The 26,604-nt window shown below is 41.3% G+C and overlaps 2 protein-coding genes across 4 annotated transcripts; one reads left to right on the forward strand and one right to left on the reverse strand.

The window, feature by feature from the left end:
• On the forward strand, positions 1-26,585 carry LOC101743968 (uncharacterized). Its single transcript, XM_004924305.3, has 10 exons — positions 1-216; positions 14,624-14,769; positions 15,150-15,302; positions 15,990-16,097; positions 16,633-16,737; positions 24,369-24,468; positions 24,551-24,684; positions 24,898-25,009; positions 25,106-25,189; positions 25,490-26,585. The coding sequence occupies exons 1-10, from the start codon at positions 190-192 to the stop codon at positions 25,592-25,594; spliced, it is 1,074 nt and encodes a 357-aa protein (XP_004924362.1). The 5' UTR covers positions 1-189; the 3' UTR covers positions 25,595-26,585.
• LOC101743672 (nicotinamide riboside kinase 2) lies at positions 17,266-23,656 on the reverse strand. 3 transcript variants are annotated; one of them, XR_009976995.1, is made up of 7 exons: positions 23,444-23,656; positions 23,314-23,367; positions 21,874-22,004; positions 20,875-21,146; positions 19,943-20,515; positions 19,058-19,374; positions 17,266-18,147 (listed from the first exon to the last, which is right to left on the reverse strand). XR_009976995.1 is itself a non-coding variant. In XM_004924303.2 (7 exons), exons 5-7 carry the CDS (start codon positions 20,308-20,310, stop codon positions 17,735-17,737), a joined length of 588 nt encoding a protein of 195 aa, XP_004924360.1. In that variant the 5' UTR covers positions 20,311-20,515; positions 20,875-21,146; positions 21,874-22,004; positions 23,314-23,367; positions 23,444-23,656; the 3' UTR covers positions 17,266-17,734. The 3 variants fall into 3 exon arrangements, 2 of the variants coding, with proteins under 2 accessions (XP_004924360.1, XP_062532838.1); XM_004924303.2 differs by having other exon boundaries at positions 17,266-17,827; positions 19,248-19,374; XM_062676854.1 differs by having other exon boundaries at positions 17,266-17,827; positions 19,248-19,374; positions 21,874-22,001; positions 23,444-23,644.
• Positions 26,586-26,604: the final 19 nt, after the last annotated feature.

Raw genomic sequence — 26,604 nt, forward strand, 5'->3', positions numbered from 1 at the left:
AGTGGAGCATTATCAGACGTACAGGCTCAACGCACCGTTGACACCGTTGCCTGATAAAACGAAGAAGAAGAAAAAACAGTGACCTAGCGCGGGAAAAATCTTTTTAATACTTTGACTAGATTTGGTGATTTGCCAGTTTTGTGTTAACAAAAACATTAATTGTTAGTGTATCGTGCTCCTTTGGCGAATATGGCGAGATGGTTATTGGTTTATTTTGTAAGTACATTTTAGTTATATATTATTCCTAAAAATGGTATCCATAGTATTCATATTTTGTCATGCCAAGCCTCTAATATAGTCCAGAAGTAAGGTCGTCCAACAATTACCATCTATCTGTACTGAGGACCGGATCTCAGTCCTCAGTGTTACAGCGAAGAAGAAATGCTCATTTCATGTCTACGAACATGACCGGGCCGAGCTACCTACTGACGACAGCTATTAAGTGATAGGGCTGAGAGGGACGAGCTTTCCATATTGAAGCTTAATGGATGCGGTAAAACCTTTGATCGATACAATAGTAACTAGATATCGGGTCGATGCAATAAATACGTCTCGTTAATTAACAGCCCACTTGAGATGTGAGCTCTTATTTGGTTTAATTCACTTGAAACACAGCCAATGTAAACACGTCTTACAATGCCGCGATGTGTATTCAAAAGTTGCAAAAATAATGCCCGATAAAATAGTGTTCCTTTATCTAGCTACTATTGTTGATCGAAGGGTAAAACGTATCTACTAGGATCGCACCGTGTACGAACTCAGCCTCCGCAGGCCTAGTGACCCGGCGCTAAAACTAAATTAACGGAATCATCTCAAACAACTCATAAGAGTGTTCTTTACTGAATGTACAAAACAGAAGAAGCTAGTCTCTTTGGAGGCCTAGGGGTTCTGGGCAATTCGTCAAAATACGATCATTAATGATTTGAGTGGTTCTCTTCTCTGTGACATTTGTCTAATGGAACTAATAGTTACGACGCGTGCAATTCCGCTCGGCGCTCGACGACTTCCACCACTTTGCTAGACAATTGGGATTTTCTATTACAGTGATTGCATGTTACCAGTCGGACATTTCTATTTTTATTATACGGCCCACCAAATGTCGAGTGATTACCATAGTCCGTAGTCATCACAAGATGATATCAGATCAAAGTCGAAGTTGGGTGGTCCCACAGGCTGTGCCACTCCCCACACTGAAACGTGCGAGATGCTGGTACCTACCTCCAGCTACCTACACTACGGGCTTACAGTATGCCCTGCAATGATTGCAAAAGAAAAAACAATTTAATAGAAGATTTAGATAAACATTATAGTTTAATACAAATTTTAACAAGTACATTCTTCATACAAGCGACAATCAAATCATCTCAATATACAATTATTCTACATGAACATTTTAATCGAATTACAATAATTCTATTCGTATCGCTACATGCATATAGTTTGTGATACCTATGTCCCAGTTAAATCGGTCACAGTTCTGAGTCCACCTCATGCGGTATGCATGAGAAACGGTACTGCGCCGACTCACCGCCTTATAAGATTTCATTTCTGTGCCAACTGTGGGATGGACGACATTTCAAAAGCACATAAATAGTTTACAAATTTCTAATGTGTTCTTTTGTTGCACAATTGTCCCCGGCCACATTACACTATTTTGAGATCGCTTTTCAGACCTTCTCACTCTCTTGGCATATGATCGAAGGTGCACCAAGATTTGGTGATTCTCGGCGATGTTTTGCGTACTTAACCTACTTGCTCTTTGTTATTTAGGTTGGTAACGAAGTGGGTTACCCTGGTAGCTTCTGTGTAATAAGCAGGCAACGTTTCCTAGCTGCAAGACTAAGAAATAGTGGACTAAAGACCATTCCATAAATGATCATGCCTCGACTCACTAATTTAAAATACAGTAAGCAGTAAAAGCAAATCAGAATGATAATCTAGAAATCGCATCTGGAATTTAAATATTTTGGATTCGGGTCAAGCCCTGAACAGTCTTCACACTCTGTGACGCGATGCGCGAGACAAGTGTGGTTACGAGTAGTGTTTAAATTTAATATTTGTATGGAGTTGGGACAGCGCCCTTAGCGGCAAACGATGGGAAGCTGTTCCAACTCCATACAAATTTGAGTTAACTTTTACGCGATCGAGAAGTTAATAAGCTCGCACTAAGCATACTGCCTTCAGTGGGCGCAGCAAATTCTCACTCATGTCCTAGATAACTTCTTGTGAATCCGCGCGGGTAGGTACCACCACCCCGCCTATTTCTGCCGTGAAGCAGTAATGCGTTTCGGTTTTAAGGGTGGGGCAGCTGTTGTAACTATACTTGAGATCTTAGAATTTATATCTCAAGATGGGCGGCGCGTTTACGTTGTAGATGTCTATGGGCTCCAGTATCCACTTAACACCAAGTGGGCTGTGAGATCGTCCACACATCTAAGCAACAAAAAAAAGTTTAATGTAATAACAAAACCACAAGAAGTAGTAGATCGTATTGTTAGCCTAAATCAGCAGCATTCTCTCTATTTATCTTTGGCTTGTCATGTTTATGAGTATCTATGAGCAGATAGACCTGTGAGCGTGTTCGTCCACCTCGAGCAGTTTTTCTCTGCGTTGTGCACTAATACAATTCTTCTTGCCTTAGTCCCACTACGAGCGATCGGCTATGATTCCTATTTTTCCAATAAGGCCTATGATACGTCATCTCTGCCATTCTCTGCACTCACATCTCACTCTGTTGTATATTTTCGTTCACGCAGTCCATCTAAGCCCATTTAGGACAATAATATATGCAGATGAAAATAAAAAGACGCATAAATAACAAATCGAAATAATAATTAATTTTATCTGTTTTTAATCCTGTTAACTGGTTTCTAATATACTGGTCAGTATATTAGAGCGAAGTTATAAAATTATTGTATTGTCATCGTTCCTCGATACGCGTGGAAAATTTAAAAGTGAATCGGATGACTTGATATTAGTGAAAATTACGGTCAAAGATTCCGTTAAAGACAGATAAACATGGATATACATACCAAACTAAAAGGGGTTAAAATTATACAACGAGCAAACCCACAAGCGATCGACATTGCTCACAGTACGAATACAGTTTTACTCTATTCTACATACGGTATTGAAGAACTTTAAAAACAAAACAAAAATCAATATGTCTCTATCCATATAAAGCGTTTACCTAATACGGCCTTTTGTTATTTAAAATATCTATTTTAACGGCTCATTTCGAGTCGACCGTAACGTGTGCTTAATTTGATAATCAATCGTTGTGTGAAAGTTTAACGGGTTCTATAAAAGGATGATGTAAAGCATAAACAAGTGTGAATCACCTGCGAAGAATGCGGAGAGGCTAATGTAGAACTCACTTGTTGAACGTGTTCATGATCCATCTGTGTCAGAGACGTGCCGGCCGCGTGCGTGTGCAAACAGTACACAGCACAGGAATTATGACAATGGGATAGGCCACTATTTTCTGGCAGTTCTAGACGTCATCTACCGCGAATCTCTTCTAAAGAGAAATGCAACAGCCGTTTTCCTTCCGAAACAGTTGTGATGCGGCGGGAAAATATCTGTGAACTACCGCTATGATTCCCATGAGTAATCATGAGCCCTGTGAACCCCACTCCAACGGCAGACTCCACTTCACAAGTGACCGTTTTTCGATCGAAAGTTGAAAGACTATTTGCGACTATAAGAGACATTTTTGCAACTGTACAGGAGAGTTATTGAAATTTAAAAATTTGAAAGAAATATCATAACAAAAAACCTTCTTCAGCTATTTCCAAGAAGTAAAAATAATTGAAGTTCAATTAAAAATACCTAACTGTTGATGTTAATAATACCAAATAAAATGCACCTTTAATTACAAAGATGAATGTCACGTATTACGCGAAATGTCGCTATTATTTATTTATAAAAAACTCTGAAAAACAATTCAATCAGATACCTACCTACCTAAATACAATAAAGGTCATGAAACTAGTATAACTAACAGACGCTGTCGTCTTCAATTCGCCTGCCCGTGTCCTTCAAGCAATTTGTATAGGAAGATTGTATTTAAAATGTTTCATTTTTTTTATTTATTGTATAAGTAGGTGGACGAGCTCACAGCCCATCTAGTGTTAAGTGGTTACCGGAACCCATAGACATCTACAACGTAAATGCCGCCACCCACCTCGAGATATGAATTCTAAGGTCTCAGTATAGTTACAACGGCTGTACCCCACCCTTCAAACCGAAAAGCATTACTTCTTCACGGCAAAAATATTTCTATTGAATAACTTTTTATTAAGACTACGACGAAACATAAAAAACTCCAGAATGTCGAGCCGCAGCGCGCCTACCAACTTAACAGCAGGGTCTTATTAATATCGATGAATAGTAAGTAATGTTAAGTAAATTGTACAAGAGTAACGGAATGTGTTGGGGTTGACGACCGCCGGTTCGTAACCGGGTGAAGGACGCGGCACCGGGACACACAACGCGGTCAACAGCACACCGGGCCGGTAACCCGTTGTAACTTTTACGGCACGGAATGTTCCTTCTCTGTTATAAACTTTCTGTTTAAGCTTTTAAGGTACTAGTACTAATAGTACTAGATAATAACCGCTCTAAAAATTCTGCCACTAACGCCAACGGCAGTTTTTAATGATAATATTCGATTTCAAGCTTCTACGATATTTTGATCGTAACGAAATATTATAATAAACAACTTCGTTGGCTATCAGTTACGCTGTGCTATCAGTGAAGATAAAGTTGATTATTGAAAACACGAATAAAACAACATTTTCTGAAAATAAATCGTAGCTAGATCGATTTATCGCCCCCGAAATCCCCTGTTTACTAAATTTTATGAAAATCGTTGGAGCCGTTTCCTAGGTTCAGATTATATATATATTTGTCGTGGATAACGACTTTTAGTAATATTAAGAAGTTGTTTTGACTATTATTTTAAATGATGAAATGTTGTTTTGATAAATGTCACAAAATGTAGGGTACACTACGTGGCGCCACAGTATAAAATGGCGGTACGTGGACAGAGTCGTGGCATTCCGTGTCAGACAGTCATGCAGGCCGTATCGGACGGTCGGTCCGTCTCAGTCAGTAAGTCTCTGACAGTCAGTCAGTCGGTCTGTCGGTATGTGCAACGAAACTGTCGGTTTATCCTGTCATTGTGAAAGTTGTGTGTGTTGAGTTTCAATAACTATTATTCAAAAAGTTTTATTGACGTTCAATCGAATACGAGTGATGACGAAACTACCGCTCAGCCATCCCTGGCGCTGCCGTCGACATCAGAAGTGGGATCAGGACTCTACTCTCACTGGCGTGACGTGTTTGAACATGTTCGAAGTACAGCGAAAAAACATGATGCAGATCAGAAATCAGAATACCAGTAACGGTATGTGAGATCACGGGTCGGAAATTCATCGGGAACAGATAGATGCCGATCCACGTGCTTGGTGCGCTACGGTTGATATGTACTTCGATGAACGTCTACTGGATGGTGCGTAGCTCATTGTAGTCTTCAGTGGGGCCCTGTAAGGCGGTGCCTTATCATGTTGTCGCGGATTTCACAAGTAAGTGTCACATGGAGGCATTTGCGACTTATTTCTCGCTCGTTATGCAAAATTCTTGCTGCGACGCTTATCAATTTAAGCAATGGTAAGCCACAAAAGCGTGAATGCAGCATACGCAAGTCTTGTAATAACGTCTGCACGTCTGCTACCGCGATGGAAGATCTGAGCCACGAAGAAATCGTCACATATTACGTTCTGGCTCATGTTGCCCAGTTGACTCTCGACTTATCACATGGCATTTACTAGCGGAAATACGACACGTAACAAGCTATTGCAAGAAATTAAGGCAAGTGCAAATCTCAAGTGAAACTTCGATCGCAATAATGGATCTGTCATGACGAGTGGGTAGTTCCGACACGAATCGTTTTTAAGCCAATGACTACTGCTAGAGTTACATGGCACTAGTGCAGTAAATCAGGACATAAGACTGACTTTTCGCTGAAACTTTAGAATCTACTAGATTCAATACCAATAACACTACACGTTCGATGACTTCGGGCTCCAGCAAGCAAGCAAACAAGAAAACAAGCAAGTTTCCGTGGGGAAGAAAAATTGACACATCTGAAGTCGTCGTGACCTGTAAGATAAGACGTCCGGTGCGTTCGTGTCTGGCGATGCGGCGGGGTTGGGGTCCCGCTGGCGGATGCAAGTTTTTCTGGTGAAGTGCGTGCTTGACAAGTGTTTGCGGTTGGCTTCCGCAGTGTGGGAGTAACATCGTGTAGGAGAGGTGGAACCCGCAAAATTGTAGTTTGCGTGGTGGCTGGTAAGATTTGCTGTGGTAAAAAGTTTGCGTGGTGGTAAAATGTCTTGTGAGTCTGCACAGGTAGCCGGAGGTGAGTCTTCCGCGGTCGCGGCCTAACCAGTCCGCGAGAACCGGGCAGATCGCCTCGACGGTACGGAGGCCGGCCGACGGGTCCGCCAAACGACGAGACCACGCCTCCAGCACGGACTGCCGAGATTGGAGCCCCCGCGCTCCAGCTACACTTGCGCTAGGGCGCGCCACCTCGTAGGAGACTGTGAGGTATCCTTGAATGACTCTGAATGCGATCGCGCGCTGCCGGCGTCGCAGCGCGGCGACGTTCTCGTGGGTAAGGACGTGGTACCAGACGGGTGCTCCGTATAGTGCCATCGACCGCACGGGTACCGTCACCCTGCCTATTTCTGCCGTGAAGCAGTGGTGTATTTCGGTTTGAATGGTGGGGCAGCGGTTGTGGCTATGCTGAGACCTTGGAACTTGTATCTCGGGATGGATGACGCGTTTGCGTTGTGGATGTCTGTGGGGTCCAATAACTACATGGCACCGGGTGGGTTGTGAGCTCGTGCATAGTCCACCCATCTAAGCAAAAACATTGCCACGAGTTGCCGCAGAGGCAAATTGATGGCGCGATGTCATCGACGGCTGCGAGCAACGCAGCAGCGGAGCAACGCCGTGACGTGCCGGTAGCTGCGTAACATCGGGTATTTTGGTAAATGAGAAAAATCTGGTGAGTCGTTTTTATTTTTATTTGGAATCTGGTGCCGAATGTTCTCTTGTCGAGAAATCTATATGCGATGGTTCTCATAAAGAGACTGTCGATTAGAGTCACAGGGATGACTGTCGATTAGGGTCACAGGGATGACTGTCGATTAGGGTCACAGGGATGACTGTCGATTAGGGTCACAGGGATGATTGTCGATTAGGGTCACAGGGATGACTATCATTGAACACTTGTAGTCACAGGGATGACTATCATTGAACACTTGTAGTCACAGGGATGACTATCATTGAACACTTGTAGTCACAGGGATGACTATCATTGAACACTTGTAGTCACAGGGATGACTATCATTGAACACTTGTAGTCACAGGGATGACTATCATTGAACACTTGTAGTCACAGGGATGACTATCATTGAACACTTGTAGTCACAGGGATGACTATCATTGAACACTTGTAGTCACAGGGATGACTATCATTGAACACTTGTAGTCACAGGGATGACTATCATTGAACACTTGTAGTCACAGGGATGACTATCATTGAACACTTGTAGTCACAGGGATGACTATCATTGAACACTTGTAGTCACAGGGATGACTATCATTGAACACTTGTAGTTACAGGGATGACTTAGTTACTGTGTACATGAATTGTATGGGGAGAACTTGCAGCAGTAGTAAATCACTTATTTTCGTTTGTGTAATCTTTCAATGTCGTTATAGAATTTGTGTTTAGAATAAAAATTATTTGATGACTTTTAAATTTTCCGATAAGTCGTAAAGTGTAGTCAGGAGTGATCGAGCGGAATAAGTGTTTCCGTGGATGTTTTTGATTGTAGGTTAACAATCACACGAGGACGTGTGACGTGTCAGAATGGCCGTGTCGTGGATAACGACTTTTAGTAATATTAAGAAGTTGTTTTGACTATTATTTTAAATGATGAAATGTTGTTTTGATAAATGTCACAAAATGTAGGGTACACTACGTGGCGCCACAGTATAAAATGGCGGTACGTGGACAGAGTCGTGGCATTCCGTGTCAGACAGTCATGCAGGCCGTATCGGACGGTCGGTCCGTCTCAGTCAGTAAGTCTCTGACAGTCAGTCAGTCGGTCTGTCGGTATGTGCAACGAAACTGTCGGTTTATCCTGTCATTGTGAAAGTTGTGTGTGTTGAGTTTCAATAACTATTATTCAAAAAGTTTTATTGACGTTCAATCGAATACGAGTGATGACGAAACTACCGCTCAGCCATCCCTGGCGCTGCCGTCGACATATTTATATATTATACAAGAATTGCTCGTTTAAAGATATAATAAGATTTATAAATACTAGTGGTCCCCCAGTAGTCGAAATTCGACTTTATTTCATTGAAATTATAAGTTTGTACTTTATTATGATTCTATTATCAAATTCTATAATCACAGATTTCCATAGACCTAGGTTTCATAATTCAGTGCAGATTTCGCCAAGACTGTATTTTAGGCAAATATTAATAAAGACAAAAAATATTTAATCTCGATCTCACGAATTGTTTGGAACTTCTGCGTTTGCGGAGGGACTTCGGTTTCCTCTGTATTTTGTACCGTATGTTCGATGGGGAGTGCTCTGAGGAATTGTTTGATATGATACCATCATCTCAGAGAACGTGTTAACTTACTCAGACGGCCTAAATGTATAAATAAAGAAAGCTACAGGGGGTGGTTTCTCCTCCGCCGCATCCAAAATCTGGAATGACTTGCCTCCGCCTTTGAGAAGTAGACTCTCACAAATTATTTAATATACAATTTAAATTCAAATATTTTTATAGGGAATTTCTACTTAAGCAACAAAGTGCGGAGGCAGGGATTTTGTAGATTATGCCACATGTTTAAATTTAGGTATTACTAGATTATTTTTTATAGATTAGTTTATATTATTTTAGTTTTAGTAGTTTAGTTTATTCTTTTATAGATCAGATTAATTTATAGATTAAAATTACAGGCAGCGGCAGAATAGCAGCGATAGTTTCAGCTATCACAAAGCTGAGGCGCGGCCTTTTTATCTCCACTGTCAGTTTAATTAATATATTGTAATATTGTTTAGATAAAATTAGAAATCTATGTCATATAAATTGAAAAGTTATTTGTATTGTGGAGTAAATAATGTAATTATTATTATTATTATCATCTCGTTTTTACCATCGCACCGCCCGCCACCGGAGTAGAGTTCATCCATATTACTTGGAGTCACTGCGTTCATCCACAGTGCGTTTCTATAGATCATATTTACCACATACCATCCGGCTTTTTTTTTTTAACAACCACACCACGTTAACTGGTCCCGTGATAAGTTCGTAAAGAACTTGTTACAGGTACCAGATAAAGGAAATAAATGTAAGATATTTATTATACACATGCATATATTTAATATACATCCATAACCCTGGAAAAGACATTTATATTTACCATACAAATATCTTCCCTTGGCGGGATTCGAACCCGCGACCACCTTATGTAGTGACCATGTCACTTACCACTACATCAGACGGCCGTTAAATGGAATGAGCTCCCCTCCACGATGCTTCCTGAGGGCTATGACATGTCCTTCTTCAAACGAGACTTGTGGAGACTATTAAGCGGTAGGCAGCGGCTTGGCTCTGCCCCTGATATTGCTGACGTCCATGAGCGACGGCAACCACTTACCATCAGGTGGGCCGTAAGATTGTCCGCCTGCTCGGGAAATGAAAAACGAAAGAATCCCTAATTCAGTATTACGTGGGCTGTAAGCACATATAGACGGAACTAAAAAGCTAGATATAAAAAAATCTGGCCACAAATGGCAATTTAGCGTGATTATATTTCACAATACGGAATGCTCAAAGTCGAGCAGGTACTGAGCCGTCGCGTCGGCATCCAGGTCACTTGCGCTTTCGTTTTGTTCATATTTTCACGTTTATTTATGAGTAAAAGTTATACTTTGTGATCAAAATAAAGATAAAAACCTTTATATTCGGTGTTTTATTTACTGTTTTAAAACGTAGAGAAATTGTATTCTGTTCTGATTTACGCTTGGCTTGGTAGTATGTCCACCGTATTATTTTAAATTAAGATTCTTGTAATCACATTTAGTGTTGTCTAATAATAATAATAATAATAATGTGGAGGGTGGTATCTACAGAAATAATCCCGGTAGTTGTGTCGGTGAATGGTTTGGTCCCTAAAAGCCTCTCAAAACATCTCGAGAGGCTTGGTCTCAACAAAAAGTCGGTGGTGGCCCAAATGCAAACAGCAGTCTTGCTCGACAATGCCCGTATAGTTCGCCGGTTTCTCTCCCAATAGTCCCTTACGCTCCGGCCGATTGTTGCCCACCTCGCCGGAGTCTGTCCTGCCGTCTTCCCAGGCGTGTCAGTGCTTAATACACATAATAATAATAAACATTTATTCCAAACATAAAGTTACAAAAAATGAAACAAAAATTAAAAGAAAAATAACAAGACTTGGAAACGGTTACCGGCTCAGCAATGCCTAACAGTACCGAGACTATCGGTACTGCGGCGCTGATCTTCCATCGGCACCTGCGGAGGGTCTACATAGATATAATTTAACATTTACCCCCTCTATTGGCGGTCATATCATTGGTTCCACCCCTTATACCCTCAATAATCCATGCTTTGTAATCAACTCTTTGATCTAACTCTCTAATTATTCCACGTTATTCTAACCGGTGCTAACTTAACCTACCTATAACTGATGTTTATATCCATCCCATGTCTTCCCATAGATATTGTAAAAGTCAAGTAAGGGATCCGAAGTCGAGCCATTAGTAGAGTCGCTAGTTAGAATACTGTTGTACTTACAAAAATGCGTTATTTCCCGGTGGCTGAGCGTTATAATGTTTTTTTTATTGCTTAGATTGGCGGACGAGCTCACAGCCCACCTAGTGTTAAGTGGTTACTGAAGCCCATAGACATCTACAACATAAATGCTGATATAAGTTCTAAGGTCTCAGTGTAGTTACAACGGCTGCCCCACTCTTCAAACAGAAACGCATTATTGCTTCACGGCAGAAATAGGCGGGGTCCGTCATAAGCCAGTTGAAGTTGCATGCTGGACACTGGAAGTTAGCAGTTTAATATTCTGTTGTGAGCCCTCGACATTCGTATGTGAGTTAAATGTTTTAGTATGAACTAAATGCGCCGCTACATCGAGTAGTAGTAGCCGGTGCACACGCAGAGTTCCGTTACAGAGAACCAGACCGCGACCGGCTCACTGAACTCATTTACACAAATGTACACGGAAACTTGGGAACTGATGCCTAACTCTTACATGTAAATAGACACTCCAAGACTCTTCGAATGAAGCTTATTAATTTAGTAGCTACAATAGTACAGAAGAACATTCCCCATTACGTCTATTGCTAACATTATAATCCTTGTAATCGTCTATTAGTGACGTTAGTAAGGGGCTAAAAGACAGCCTGTCCTAAGTTCACGAAGAAAACTTATTAAATAATCATTAATAATTACTACCCAGTTTATAACTAATTCAGAATTATTTATCTTTTATCGGAACTCATAGACGTGGATGCCGCCACCCTGGACATGAGGTCGAATTATGAAATGTATTTCATAGCCTCTGTTGCACGATGCTTCACGGCAGAAGATTCAAGTCTTTTGTCGAATGTCGTCGTGGCCTAAAGGATAAGACGTCCGATGTACTGGTGTTGAGCGATGCATCGGTGTTCGAATCTCAGACGGGTACCAATTTCTCTAATGAAATACGTACTCAACAAATGTTCACGATTGACTTCCGCGGTGAAGGAATAGCACTGTGTAATAAAAATCATACCCGGAAAATTATAATGTGCGTAACTGGTGCTAGGACCTCTTGTGAGTCCGTACGGGTAGGTACCACCACTCCGCCTATTTCTGCCGTGAAGCAGTAATGCGTTTCGGTTCGAAGGGTGGGGCACTACTGTTGTGACTATACTAAGACCTTAGAACTGATATCTCGTGGGTGGCGGCATTTACGTTGTAGATGTCTATGAGCTCCGGTGACCACTTAACACCAAGTGGGCTGTGAACTCATCCACCCATCTAAGCAATAAAAAAAAAAGAGTAACATTTTCTCTCGTCATATTTCTTTTTATTACAACTTGGGTCGTCTAATTAGGAATACATCTCCTAAAAATGTATATCAAAGCTTCTGGAGTTATTTTTGGTACACACTACCTTCTGCTACATTCTTATAGTTGGTCCGTCACATCCTCGCGTGATTCTTGAAGAGCAGCCAACCCAATAACTTTGTTTCTAGTACAATGACTACCGCGCGACACCGCACAATTATTAATTTAGGCAATAAAAACCAGAACAAGGTTAATTTGCAAGTAAAATAAAAAACCATATAATTAATCACGTAATTTAGGATAACAACGTTTTTTAACTATGTTTAATTATTCATAATTAAAGTTACTTGTTTTTTATTCCGCGAAACTTTAGAAAATACTACGGCCTTTCTAGGGAAAATTATGATACCTTCCCTTTGCTTGTTTGAAGTTACGATTAATTTAATTAGGTTTCTAACTTGTAATCCTCAGAAAATTAATTGAAATCCTTTCGAGTGCCTTCAGGAATGCGGCCAACGCATCCTCGGCTGAGGCTCGCTTCATTTTGTCCGGGTTATAGGCGCTGGTAATACAGCCAGTGGATTCACATCCACTATTAACGTAACACGGCTTAGCCTGACTGTTTGAAGAAAAAAAAATGCTACTCAACAGTCGTGACTCGGGAGCTGATATATAATTACGCCATTATAAAAACCACTTTTACTATTTTTCAACATAACATACTGGTATAATAACAATATATCATTCCGGAAGTTTCAAATACTTTACAGTTTTCGTGGTTACGGACGACTTTTAGAGTAGGAGTGAGTTTAAGTCTTGTTTTGGTGTACCAGCTGCCTTGCTCTTCAAACTCGAACAGATTGCTGTTTCTGGGTAGTACTAGACAGGGTGATGCTACCCATCCGCGCGGGAGAATAGGCCTAACGGTGATAAAAAGTATAAAAGTTACCATGATAATTTTCAATAAAATATACGGTGTAACCACTACTGCAGATTACTCTGAATGTATGTCGTCTAAATATAAAAAGTAGTACAGGTACCTACCAGTTGTGAAAGCAGTCCAGGCACCGACACCTGCCGTTGACTGAGATTACTGATTAGATTATCTTATTAGCGTATTCACAATTACCTAGGAGGACGTGTCTAGTAGTTACTAGTAGTTATTTTCCTATCAAAACTGCGATAGGTTCCAGTGTGATAAACAGCCAACGAAAAGTTGAATTTGACGAGCGACGACCCTAATTACACCTTATTTGTTACCAAGCCCTAAACTCAGAGCTAGACGTGTGCCCGTAACCTATTCCTTCAACAAAACCGGCCACAGTACGAGCGCTTTCCTATAGAAATCGGCGCCGATTGAACATAAAAAAAACTAAATTGTCTCTGTCTTAGACATTGTCTGGTCGTGTCCCAGTTATTGTGTATAATTTGATGTGAAATTACGAGTGGAAGTATTTTCTTTTGTAGGAGTTAATTGAGCGGAATCGGAGGACAGACGGAAGTGGGTTTAGGCACGAAATTACAGTGGCACACCCGTCAGCAAAAAGTCTAATTAAGTGCGCTTCAATTCATGACGTAAATTATTAAATTACTGGTGGTAGGATCTCTTGTGAGTCCGCGCAGGTAGGTACCACCACCCTGCCTTTTTCTGCCGTGAAGCAGTAATGCGTTTCGGTCTGAAGGGTAGGGCAGCCGTTGTAACTATACTGAGACCTTAGAACTTATATCTCAAGGTGGGTAGCGCATTTGCGTTGTAGATGTCTATGGGCTCCAGTAACCATTTAACACCAGGTGGGCTGTGAGCTCGTCCTCCGATCTAAGCAATAAAAAGAAAAAAAGTTTTATTTTTATACTTTGCTTCCTCATCACCATCTTTTCAATGAAATTGTACAGTACTGTCTGGTTGTTATTTTGGTACGAATACAGATGAAACCATATTTTGCTTATGGCACACAAATGTAATAGAGCTGTGTGATGAGCGTCAGGCACCTCTCTATTGCATGAGCACGCTAACCATACTTTGAAACTGAAATACTATATGCTGAGGAAATGTTCACATTGCACATATCTTGTATCTTTGAAATCACAATCTATGTTGCTTAAACACATTTTCTTTTTTAAGTTTCTTTTATGCTCCATAAAACTGGAATATTGTTGTATTATTCAAAACTTAATGACATCATTTGAATGATTATAGGCTCATTTCACGAATCTCTTGTGTACTTGTACCACAGTCTATAATCGAAATATTTTCAGGCCTCGTTTACATCTCGGGAAATATCCTATAATTCGCTTTTTGGAGAAAATCAATATGTCGTTGTGCAGAGATTCCTAGACCTATACGAAATTCACGCTCAACTGTCAAAAGCTATGAATGTCTTGTAGACACGACGGTAGTTGATTGAAAGCAATTCCTCAGTAATTATTAACGTACTAACTATTGTTCCCAGACCTTACTGGCGGTACTATCGGCAGCTCTTCCCGAAACCTCGACGCCACCAGAGCCGAGACTGGATGACGACTTGGACTCTAATTCCGAAGAGCCTCCTGAAGGATACTACGCTTTTGTGGAATCACCGAATGCCACACCGCCCAGGTGAGTCCACTGGTGATGCACCACGCTCCGTACGTTAGAGGCGGCAGAGTCGGCTCCAAGCCTCAGCCCTCGGCTTCTGCCGCACACTGTGGTCACTGCTGCAGACGAACTACTATAATCTCAAGCGACGCCTCTCATTCTCATTGGAAAGTGTCTTGCAAAGTTCCTGCTGGTGGAACGCGAACTCGTCTCTGTATCTACAGCAACACACGTGAGACAAGGGTCTTGATATTATTCTGTGTGGGTCTTGATACGATCATGGCGAAGGTCTGCGCTGTGACGCTGTGAGCGAGTGCAAGTAAATGTTGAACGTCTGCAAGTGTGCGGGAGTAGCCAGTGCTTAGAAATAGTCATCTCTGACCGCTGGTGTCGTGTTGCAGAGTGCGTCCCCCCCCGTACCGGCAAGTGTCGGACGAGTGCAAGGAGGGGGGGCGGGCGCACGTGTCGGCCGACAACCTGTGCGGCGACCTCAACCGCGGCCTCATACCGCGCAACCCCATGGGGCAGTACCATCGCGGTGAACCTTACCCTTTGTAAGTATTGAAGATAATCATTAGGTACTTTTGGTTTAATAGATAGACTAGAACAAAAAACACTTGAATTACAAAACGCCTTGAGCGCAGAATGGCCAACTGTCCCATGTGTACCCGAAATACACACGAGACAAGAACAACCCTGGACCCAAAAACCATATAACTTCTACAAAGAAACTGGCCCGGTCGCAAGCAGAAACTGAATTTTGTGATATTATTAGCAGATGGACTATTGATCGCTTTTTCAACCTTTCCACTTTTATTGTTCAAATTACTCAACCTTATATAAAAAAATAAATATAAAAAACATATTTTAAACATATTTGACAACGTTTGCCGAGTTTACGTTCACAAGTCTCCACGTGAGAGGCCCTTTGAAAGTGCCCCACTAAGAGTCATTCGGCTACAAAAAGGGAATGGGTTCATCAGAGGGTGGGTTGAAAGGTGGCCTGTGTTTGAGACTGTTTGATAATTATTAAAATACTCATTTTATACGAGACTTTCGAAGTTTTCATTGGTGACGCGGCAGACTCAACCATCAGTTTATAGAAAATTAATGAAACTCAAACCGATGTCTTGCGTTTGTAGCTGTTAGTTATAGGTTTATCTTTTAATCATCATGTATAACTTGTTTGTGAGGTATGATTAGCAATGAAACGGTGCGAATGTATTGTTGACGTGTTCCAGCGAACTGATTCGCAACCACACGCTGCGGTTCTTGTCGAGGACGCTACCGGTGCTGCGCGCGGACGCCACGCTGCCCCGCGTCGCGCGCCTCACCCCCGCGCCCGCACGGTGCGTACTCCCCAGTGTGACCAATGTTCAACCCGAACTAATGAACCAGCTTTTAGACATATTGCAATGAATAAAATAAAAAAATAACCGCCTCTTAGTCATGAGCACTAGAGGACGTACCTACTGTTGGGCCGGGGCTGGTGGTAAAACCATTTTTTAAAAATACACCTTACTAAAAGGTCTTTAGTACAATTGTTTATTAATCCGGGAAACTATGTGTCCGACCCACGATGATTCCCTTTCACTGGTTAAAGCTGATGGCTGGCCATGTTTTTATTTTTTATTGCTTAGATGGGTGGACGAGCTCACAGCCCCCAGTGTTGAGTGGTCACTGGAGCCCATAGACATTTACAAAGTAAATGCGCGACCCACCACGAGATATAAGTTCTAAGGTCTCTGTATAGTTACAACGGCTGCTCCACCCTTCAAACCGAAACGCCTTAGTGCTTCACGGCAGGAATAGGCGGGACGGTGGTACCTAGCAATGCGGACTCACAAGAGGTCCTACCACCAGTAATTGTTAAATGTAATACAGACTGGAAGAAAGGTCGAAGCGTTCAGTGGAGGAGGAAGTTAGCAGCTCGTTGCCGCTCGAGCATCGGTCCAGGGACAGCAAGAAGTTCTGCGACGGCGGCGGCATGTGAGTACTGCACGGCCGCCTTGCTGCTTACTTCTAACTCATCCATACTGTTCTCGCTGTACGCTAAAGTAATATTAAATAACTCAAACTCAACTCAACTCAAAAAGCACAGACGGATTTTATCTGCGGTTAAATTATTTAGACTAAAGCAATTGTTTAGACATGTTTGCCCCTGTGGTTCTGCGGCGAGCAATGTGTAGCACAAAAGGGCCGGGTCAGTGACCCTACGAGTCCAGGGCGCGGCGAGCTGCTAGTTACATTGCGCGTTTGTCTCATGTAACTTTTTGTTTTGTAATTTTATTGTAAATATTAAGCATTTTGACTCCGTAACGATTTCTTTACAATGTGGGTATTTTTACATTTCGGCATAATTTGTATGAGACAACAAGGCTACGTTTGAGATTACAATGAACCTCGCGCGTCAACTGTCAGGCAGGCAGCGGCAGCCTTTTACCTGGTGATGTCCGCGGACAACAATTAAATAAGCCTCGGATGCTAATGAAAAACTAAAATAACGATAACAAAGTGTACGTCTATATTTCTTTATTTTCCGTTAATAATAATTAAATTACAATTTAACCATATAAAATTATTACAAAAGTAAATAGAAACATTAGATATACATTTAGGTCATTTATCAACCGGCGCACGGTTTTCGACAGTGTCATTGTTATAGTACCGACAGTCTACCAAAAGAATATTCCCAATATTCGCGTTATGGACCACCGATGAAATAACATATTTTTTTGAAAACTTTGTAGAAACCAATATTGGTTGCTGTATAGCAATACAACAAGACTTGCGGGAGCCGTCGCCAGCGTAATCATCAATTTAAATTCAATTTGAAATTTGATTAAAAACTTGTATTGAAACTAGCGACCTCATGGGACTGAAGTCTTTGCGCCTTCTGTCGGGACATACGAGATTGACTTTGCGATGATATACCGTTTATATTGATACATTTAATTGTGGCCGCCAATCTCGTGGCCCACCGGGCTCACCGCGTGAGGGCGTCGATGTCCGCCATGACGACCTCGAACGAGTCCTGCTGCGTCGCGTCCAGCAACTTCACGCGCCGGTCCTTCTCTATCTGAAACGACAACAAAGCGTGCCCTGTAGTACAAGTGCCGCGGTCGCACCCTACCTGCGCTCTGTAGTACAAGTGCCGCGGTCGCACCCTACCTGCGCCCTGTAGTACAAGTGCCGCGGTCGCACCCTACCTGCGCTCTGTAGTACAAGTGCCGCGGTCGCACCCTACCTGCGCTCTGTAGTACAAGTGCCGCGGTCGCACCCTACCTGCGCCCTGTAGTACAAGTGCCGCGGTCGCACCCTACCTGCGCTCTGTAGTACAAGTGCCGCTGTCGCACCCTACCTGCGCCCTGTAGTACAAGTGCCGCGGTCGCACCCTACCTGCGCTCTGTAGTACAAGTGCCGCGGTCGCACCCCGCCTGCGCCCTGTAGTACAAGTGCCGCGGTCGCACCCTACCTGCGCTCTGTAGTACAAGTGCCGCGGTCGCACCCTACCTGCGCTCTGTAGTACAAGTGCCGCGGTCGCACCCTACCTGCGCTCTGTAGTACAAGTGCCGCTGTCGCACCCTACCTGCGCCCTGTAGTACAAGTGCCGCGGTCGCACCCTACCTGCGCTCTGTAGTACAAGTGCCGCGGTCGCACCCCGCCTGCGCCCTGTAGTACAAGTGCCGCGGTCGCACCCTACCTGCGCCCTGTAGTACAAGTGCCGCGGTCGCACCCTACCTGCGCTCTGTAGTACAAGTGCCGCTGTCGCACCCTACCTGCGCCCTGTAGTACAAGTGCCGCGGTCGCACCCTACCTGCGCTCTGTAGTACAAGTGCCGCGGTCGCACCCCGCCTGCGCCCTGTAGTACAAGTGCCGCGGTCGCACCCTACCTGCGCCCTGTAGTACAAGTGCCGCGGTCGCACCCACCTGCGCTCTGTAGTACAAGTGCCGCGGTCGCACCCTACCTGCGCTCTGTAGTACAAGTGCCGCGGTCGCACCCTACCTGCGCCCTGTAGTACAAGTGCCGCGGTCGCACCCTACCTGCGCCCTGTAGTACAAGTGCCGCGGTCGCACCCTACCTGCGCTCTGTAGTACAAGTGCCGCTGTCGCACCCTACCTGCGCCCTGTAGTACAAGTGCCGCGGTCGCACCCTACCTGCGCTCTGTAGTACAAGTGCCGCGGTCGCACCCTACCTGCGCTCTGTAGTACAAGTGCCGCGGTCGCACCCCGCCTGCGCCCTGTAGTACAAGTGCCGCGGTCGCACCCTACCTGCGCCCTGTAGTACAAGTGCCGCGGTCGCACCCACCTGCGCTCTGTAGTACAAGTGCCGCGGTCGCACCCTACCTGCGCTCTGTAGTACAAGTGCCGCGGTCGCACCCTACCTGCGCCCTGTAGTACAAGTGCCGCGGTCGCACCCTACCTGCGCTCTGTAGTACAAGTGCCGCTGTCGCACCCTACCTGCGCCCTGTAGTACAAGTGCCGCGGTCGCACCCTACCTGCGCCCTGTAGTACAAGTGCCGCGGCCACACGCACGTGTCGAAGTACCCGGCGACGTCTGGCGGGTCGTACAGTCGCAGCACGCGGCGGGACACGCACTCCCCGTACTCTAGGATGAAGTAGTATCTGTAAAACAAACACACACATCGCTTTAGACTATATGCAGAAAAAACATTAGTAAAAATTTTCGAGTAAATAGTAATTAAATTAATTAGCTAAGCCTAGATGTTTTACATATGGTAGTGGAATAAATCTCCCTTTTCTTCATTATCAGTATTAAACAAAACCGGCTAAATGTTATGTTAAGGTATAAAAGTAATGTCTAAAGTCATTTTGCAATAAATAAGCACATGCAATAAAATTTTAAAATCAATATTAGTGAAGATTAAAAAATATATATTGTCCCAACTAATATAGCTAACCTAGTCATTTTAGTAGCTTATTGAATTTATTTTATTCCATTACATGAGCATTGAGCAGCTCACAGCCCATCACGTAACGTTGTAGATAACACATTCTCACTAATTCCACAGACTTCTATGAGAGAGGTTACATCCCTATGCATCAGTAGCTGTTTGCACAGACACAAGATGCCAATAGAACGTTCACATAAGAACCACAACACTAGTTCCAGTAAATATTCAACATTTAGAGACACTAATTTAAAGACTGATATTTACAGTAAAATTCTCACCTCAAATCACAGATCTCCATAATAGGTTTATAATTTAACACCGTGAAACCTTCAATCACCAAGAACTTTGTACCGGCTACGGTGGATGTTCCCTCCAAACGGTTGGCATGCGACCTGTCCTCGCCGCTCAAGGTCTTCGTGATGTCATCGTACATGGTCTCCATGTCCAGCGACGACAGCACATCGTAGTCGTTGTGGTCTAACCCTTCGCACTTAATGTGTTTCGGACTGTCGTCAGGATAAAAATATTTGTCTTGATGAAACACGTAGACTGGTGTTAGGGCATTCTTTAACTTATTGGCAAGGGTCGTTTTTCCGCCACAAGTGACCCCGGAAATGCCGATTATGATCCAATCTTTGCCAGGCATATTTGAATTTTGGCTCAAATTTGCTGATGGTGGAACAAAGTTTGTTGTACGATACTGAATTGATTTTTTGTGGCTCAGATCTATAAATAAGGGTAAATGTGGTACAGGGTGAAGGACATTAGGCCCCCTATGAAGAACAGTCCCCAAACAGCGCAGAATAGTAGAAACCACTTTGGATTTGGGATCAATTCATAAACAGCAGAATCTGAAAAAAAATAGTATTAAAAATTTAAGACAGGTGATATGGCCAGTTCTAATAAAATACTAAATTAGTTTTGTCCGTGTTTTCCTTTACTGTTGTTCTGCCATCCGTTATTCCCCTTGAACTAATGGTCTCTCACATAATGGATTTGCAATTAATGGATGCATTCTAGTTTGAAGCCTCACATCTCTCAAGGTGATGAGACAATCGGGTCAGGGCGAGATATATAAAAGTAAGTGAATGCAAGGACATGAGAGTAGAAGGCAACATCAGGTTGTGCCTCTGGGTTTTCTATGAACCATAAGTATAATAACAAATGGCATAACATCAGGTTTAGGCCTTCACAGGAACAAAAAACCTACCTTCATCCAAAAATGGGTATGTGTTTATCCAGAGAGTGGTCAAAATAAATAGAGTGGCCGTAGAAATTAATATAAATTTTCCCACGACTGCATCAGGAATGTCCATATACATATATTTTTTAATATAATTATGTAATTCAGCTACAAAACAATTCTTTTTCAAAGTCTTGAAATGATTGTTTTTCTTCAGGGAAAAGGATGGATTTTTCTTTACCTTTTTTCACTTCTGTGTTCTCAAGTAAAGGTTTTTGCTTTTTAGCCCTTTGTATAATCTGAAAGTAAATTGAAAAACGAAATTAATTAATTTCTGACATCAAGCATTTGTGACATTGCAATTCTCATTAAGATCTCTGCATGTAGGAGGTACACTTTTAATAATAACTACAAAAGTTTTCTTTTCTCAAACTAAAAACCATATGCAAATATAACAAAAATACTAATTTTAGGTACAATAATAAATATACTTGGAGAACAAAACTATTGTTTGTTGAGAAGTGGCCATCTATGTAGTATATGTTACATAACCAATTACAGTCACTAGTAGAGTGACATTACTTTAAAGAGTCACAGAACTTAATTATTAACTTTAGTAGGGGTACCTTTTTTTTTTAACTCTGGGCAAAATGTCTTGACAGTTAACAATCCATACAAGCTCAGAACAGCCCTAGCAGGTAGAAGAGTCAGGTAACATATCAATATTACTTAGTGGAAAAGCAGTTAGCTCCATGAGTGAGACTTAGATTCCAATATCAGTCAAACATTTCTCTGACAAACAGATTTGTTTGGTTCTTTTCTGGGTGCTTAATATCAATGTTTATAATAAATAATATTCAAACTAATGTAATTGTGCATATCAGTCCCCCGTTCCCATAGTACAGGGAATATCAGTATAGCAGCCAAAAGACAGTGTGTTATATGTGTGAAAATAGAAAGTCAAACACACATAATGGTCTTATGATATAAATAAACTTAGATTGTGTAATAGTATTAGCAACTTACTTTTTCAACAATATTGGGATCTGCTGCAGGTTCGGAAAGAACTAGCAACTTTTTTATATTCTGGTCAACTTTATTATCATTAATTGTGTTGTTCGTTTTTCCACTTCTACTTTTGTATGGATGAGGAACTGCTGCAATTTACGGAAAAAGTGTTAGCTTTTTTTAATGAAAGAGAGATTACGCCAATCTACAATTTGTTGAGTTGAAGGCATTGAGGATTTTTTGTTTTAAGCATTTTGATTAAATATAATTTATAATATTGTAGTGTATTCTGCACATTCAGGAGATTATTTCAACTGAATTTTTGAACAACCATAGAGACAGTGAACATCATTTTATGGTTTCAAAAACACCTGATTTTCATTGGCTACATAGTATAACATTTGAATTTTAAGTACGTAGCTCTGAATAAATCGATCTCCTACCTTCTTCCCTAAATCATACCTCCTAGTTATGGTACTGCTGGAAGGAGAAAGTTTTTATGGCAGAAATATTTTTACTGCATAGTCAAGTGCAACAGGCTCAGGGCCCACCTGGTGGTAAGTCATTACAACAGACTATAGACATCACAATGTGGATATCTCCACCCCTATAGAAACATGAGGTCTAAATCTCAATTTTGTAGTATATGGGGGTTCCACCCTTGAAAACAAAAGATATGACTGCTTCGTGGCATAAGCGGTCAGGTTGGTCAGGTGCAAGATTATAAATTCTCTACCACTAATGCTTGCTAATTGGCAATCATAATATGATGGTTTAATAATCAAAGAATGATAAAGCACATTCTCTGGTGACTGCTTTAAAACACCCATAAGAGATAAAACATGTCATTGTAAGCGGACACCATACACCATGTATGTCAATTTATCACACAGGGGAAATAACCACTGTATTTATAGTATAGTATAATATGGCAAACAGTGATCAAATTTAAAACCATTCCGACAAATGGAACATTACTCTCACTGATGGTTACCAAATTTAATATGTATAATGGTGGGATAGGATGGGACTGCAATTGTACCAATGTAATGGCTACTTCTATCTTATGAATTAAGATTGGTTTTCGTGTTGTTGCACTTTGATAACATTACACTATCTGTTGATAATTTGGTTACTTTTATGGTATCATTATTTGTAATTGACATGACAAGATTGTTAATTTGCGGATTCGAGATTATAGAAAAAAGTAATATAATCTGACTTTCACAATACATAAAATAGACATGATATCTAATGTAGGTGCCATTCTATATGTATTTATTACGATCCTGCCAATGTCAACAATGAATACTTGCAGGATCAGTTTATAGATAGAATTATCTAGAAACCATCGTGTTTATCTGAATTTGTTAATAAAATAAGATTGTAAAACTATATGACAGACTATGACGCAAGTATTATTATCAATTTCCAAATAAAATAATTTATTTAATGTACCTTGACCTGCAGACCTCGAACGTTTCTTACCACGCTTTTTTAGTTTGCTGTGTTCTGTTAGAAAAAAAAAGAACATGAGAAATAACAAGTAAATTGTATATTTTCTAATTCATATTCGTAATAGTTTAACCTTCTGGGTCGACAAATTCCAACGCCTGTCTGATTAAAGCTGAAGACATATTTTAAGATGATACATTAATAAAAATGATTCACTTTCAGCCAAAATTTAACGAATAAATTCCTATTCCTACAATCTATCTTAACCTAAAAGTGGTTCAAATTTTCAAATAGTAAAATTAAAACTTGAAGATTTGTCATTTGTTGACAGCTGACTTTACCCTGACTTACCTGACAGTTGACTTATCCGAATTTTTAGCTGTCAACTAATTTTTATTTCGACTTTTTGCCAGTGGTATCACCTCATAAATGGTCCACTTTATTTTTATAGCATAGTAGGTAAACCATTTATATACCACCATAATAAAGTGAACTATTGGTTTCGATATTTGAAACCGGTAATTGACTTTCGAGTAAATTCAATTTGTTTTGTATAGTAATAATATGATAAGGCAATATTACATCCACGTTATGGGCTGCATAGAATCATATTCTTTGGCAAATTAATGGTAATACAATGGGGTCTTGTTGCACTTTAAAACAAGGTATCTATATATATTCCTTTACAAATCAATGTTTTGATGATGCGAACGTTTCTGTTTGTAATAACGCAATCAATTAATATCTATCATCAATCAAAAAAATTAGTATAAATTAAGTGCGACTGGAACTAAGCTACATTATTGACAACTGACCCAAGATTTGGTCAGCAATGTTCTGCGCGGACAATTTCACATCCATGCGGCTTACTCATTATAGCTATTAGACAAGAACATCGGATGACAGTCCTCAACAGATAGTCCCTCACAAGAAAATATTTTTTTAATTAAAGTTTTTACACATTAAAGTTAGCTGGAACTAAGTAAATATATTGCAAGCACAGGAGTTATTTATTAGGATTTATAATGTTATAAATATTTTTTCCATACAATTGACAGCTTCTGTACGTTGTATCGCGCCATCAACGGCGATAACGAAACTCCCACAGTGGAGAGACGTGAGGATCCGGGAGTACCAGCACAGCATCATCGATATGAGGTATGGTTTTGTGACTGATTTAATTATAATCTGTATACCGTATGCCGTAACATAGTGAGAGCCTGGACCGCGGTGTGTGCAGGGTCCGCCCACGCCGTGCCCGGCGCGCGTGGAGTACGCCACTCCAGTGTTCGCGCGGAACTACCAGGGCGTCTGGCGCTACGTCGTGCAGATACCCTACGAGGGGTACTTCACGCAGACCGTCGAGCTCACCAGGTACTTCGCCAGCCACTCGACACAGTTCAGCACGTGCTTATGTTTATTAGCTTACAACTTGATGCGACCGTCGCTCGCTCTGGCAACAACGACAACAGCTGAACATTTCGCTAAAACAACGATAGGCGTAGAGTTTTGAATCTACGAGCTCTTGTATGACTCACATGAGAATTGAATATCCCTTAATTTCACCTTTAACTTTTTCATCTTCAGGTGCATGCAGTCCCGTTGTCATTATTTAGAAGGTGGATGTCTGAGCTCCCCTCGCTGGGTCTCCCTGCTCGTCGCTGAGTTACACTATCCCACAGAGCTTCAGACTCCTCAGGTACGGTGTGACTGAGTGATAAACGTATGTTGAATGTGAGATCTGATAATTTTGAAGTCTGGTAGTTTCCGTGATCTGAAACTCAATAATTTCCAGCCGGAGTACTCGCAGTACGCGGCCGAGCCCAGCACCGAGAAGCCACCGCACTGCGACGGACACGACGACATGGGCTGCTTCCAGGTATTCAAACTTTTTTTTATTGCTTAGATGGGTGGACGAGCTCACAGTCCACCTGGCGTTAAGTGGTTACTACTGGAGCCCATAGACATCTACGACGTAAATGCGCCACCCACCTTGAGATATAAGTTCAAAGGTCTCAAGTATAGTTACAACGGCTGCACCTTTCAAGCCAAATCGCATTACTGCTTCGCGACAGAAATAGGCGGCGTGGTGGTATCTACCCGCGCAGACTCACAAGAGGTCCTACCACCAGTAATACATGATAACATAACATTACATTAGTTCCCACCTCCCGTTCAGGTGAGGCTCTACTACGACTGGTTCCTGGTTCCCGGCTCCTGCAAGTGTTGGAGGCCCGACTATTTCGCGAGGTATGTCCGGCGCCGTCAGAACAACGAGTTGTAATTCAGGTCAATTTGATTCCCTAGATGAACTTCTTAATGAGTTCAAACATTTAGAGGTTAAAAGGCATATTCAATTCGGTCGTTGTAAACCTGACTGCCTACTTGTGCAGCAGTCACAGCTACAATTGTCTACTGAAAATTTATACTCGTGCCGCCATTAAATCATGTTACTTAATGTGACATTAAGGACAAGCACAGGCATTAAGGAAACCGAATAAAATAAAACGCCATGGTTGTAATAATTCAAAGTGTTTGATGATATTGCTACATTTTGCAAAGTGTAACTACTGAAGATTATTAGAATTAAAATATAAGTAGAGTGACACCATCTTGTGATAACAACAGCCTAATCATCTAATTGTGTTACGTCAATACGTCACTCTACTATCATGTCATCAAGATAGACAGATAATAAATTAAAACAATATTGCCATAGGAGTTAGTCCTAATAATCACAAAGATAGTTGTTCATCCTTTTTTGATTTTATAAATTGATATAACATATAACTTTTGTGAACATTTTGTTATTTATTTACTTATTTCGACAGGATTCATATTTTATTAAATTTGATAATAGCTGTTCCTTGAATCTAAGGACCTAAGTACAGCCAAGTTTTGGAAACTTGTCACTAAGTAGATATGTATTATTTATAAGGAGGTATTATTCAGGAGTTGTGACTACTAAGACTGGGCTATAATTTGTATATTGTTAGATGTTTTCACCAAATATTTTTAATGCGGTAGTTAGATCTCCTGTAGAAGTAGCATAGGATGTACCTTAGTAATTATAATTTTATTTAAACTACTCATTATTTAAATAAAAATAAAAATTTAAAATTGCTTTCGATTGCAATATTATAATGTTAATAATACTTTTTTTAGTATTTATAGCTAAGAATGCATTTATAGTTGTAATTTTAAAACTTTAGGTATAGTACAGTTCTTCAGGTATATATTTTTTGTTGTTTATTAAATCGCTTTATAACAAATTATACCTTAGTCTGTTAATTT

This window comes from Bombyx mori, chromosome 28, assembly GCF_030269925.1.
Source record: "Bombyx mori chromosome 28, ASM3026992v2".
Lineage (NCBI taxonomy): Eukaryota > Metazoa > Arthropoda > Insecta > Lepidoptera > Bombycidae > Bombyx > Bombyx mori.

Excerpts from the sequence above, each read along its gene's own strand:
- LOC101743968 (XM_004924305.3), top strand. The coding sequence starts at position 190 with ATGGCGAGATGGTTATTGGTTTATTTT. Across the intron at positions 14,770-15,149 it reads CCGAATGCCACACCGCCCAG|AGTGCGTCCCCCCCCGTACC; the intron begins GTGAGTCCACTG and ends GTCGTGTTGCAG. Across the intron at positions 16,738-24,368 it reads TTCTGCGACGGCGGCGGCAT|CTTCTGTACGTTGTATCGCG; the intron begins GTGAGTACTGCA and ends TACAATTGACAG.
- LOC101743672 (XM_004924303.2), bottom strand. The coding sequence starts at position 20,310 with ATGCCTGGCAAAGATTGGATCATAATCGGCATTTCCGGGGTCACTTGT. Across the intron at positions 19,375-19,942 it reads ATGGAGATCTGTGATTTGAG|ATACTACTTCATCCTAGAGT; the intron begins GTGAGAATTTTA and ends TTTGTTTTACAG. Across the intron at positions 17,828-19,247 it reads ACTTGTACTACAGGGCGCAG|ATAGAGAAGGACCGGCGCGT; the intron begins GTAGGGTGCGAC and ends TTGTCGTTTCAG.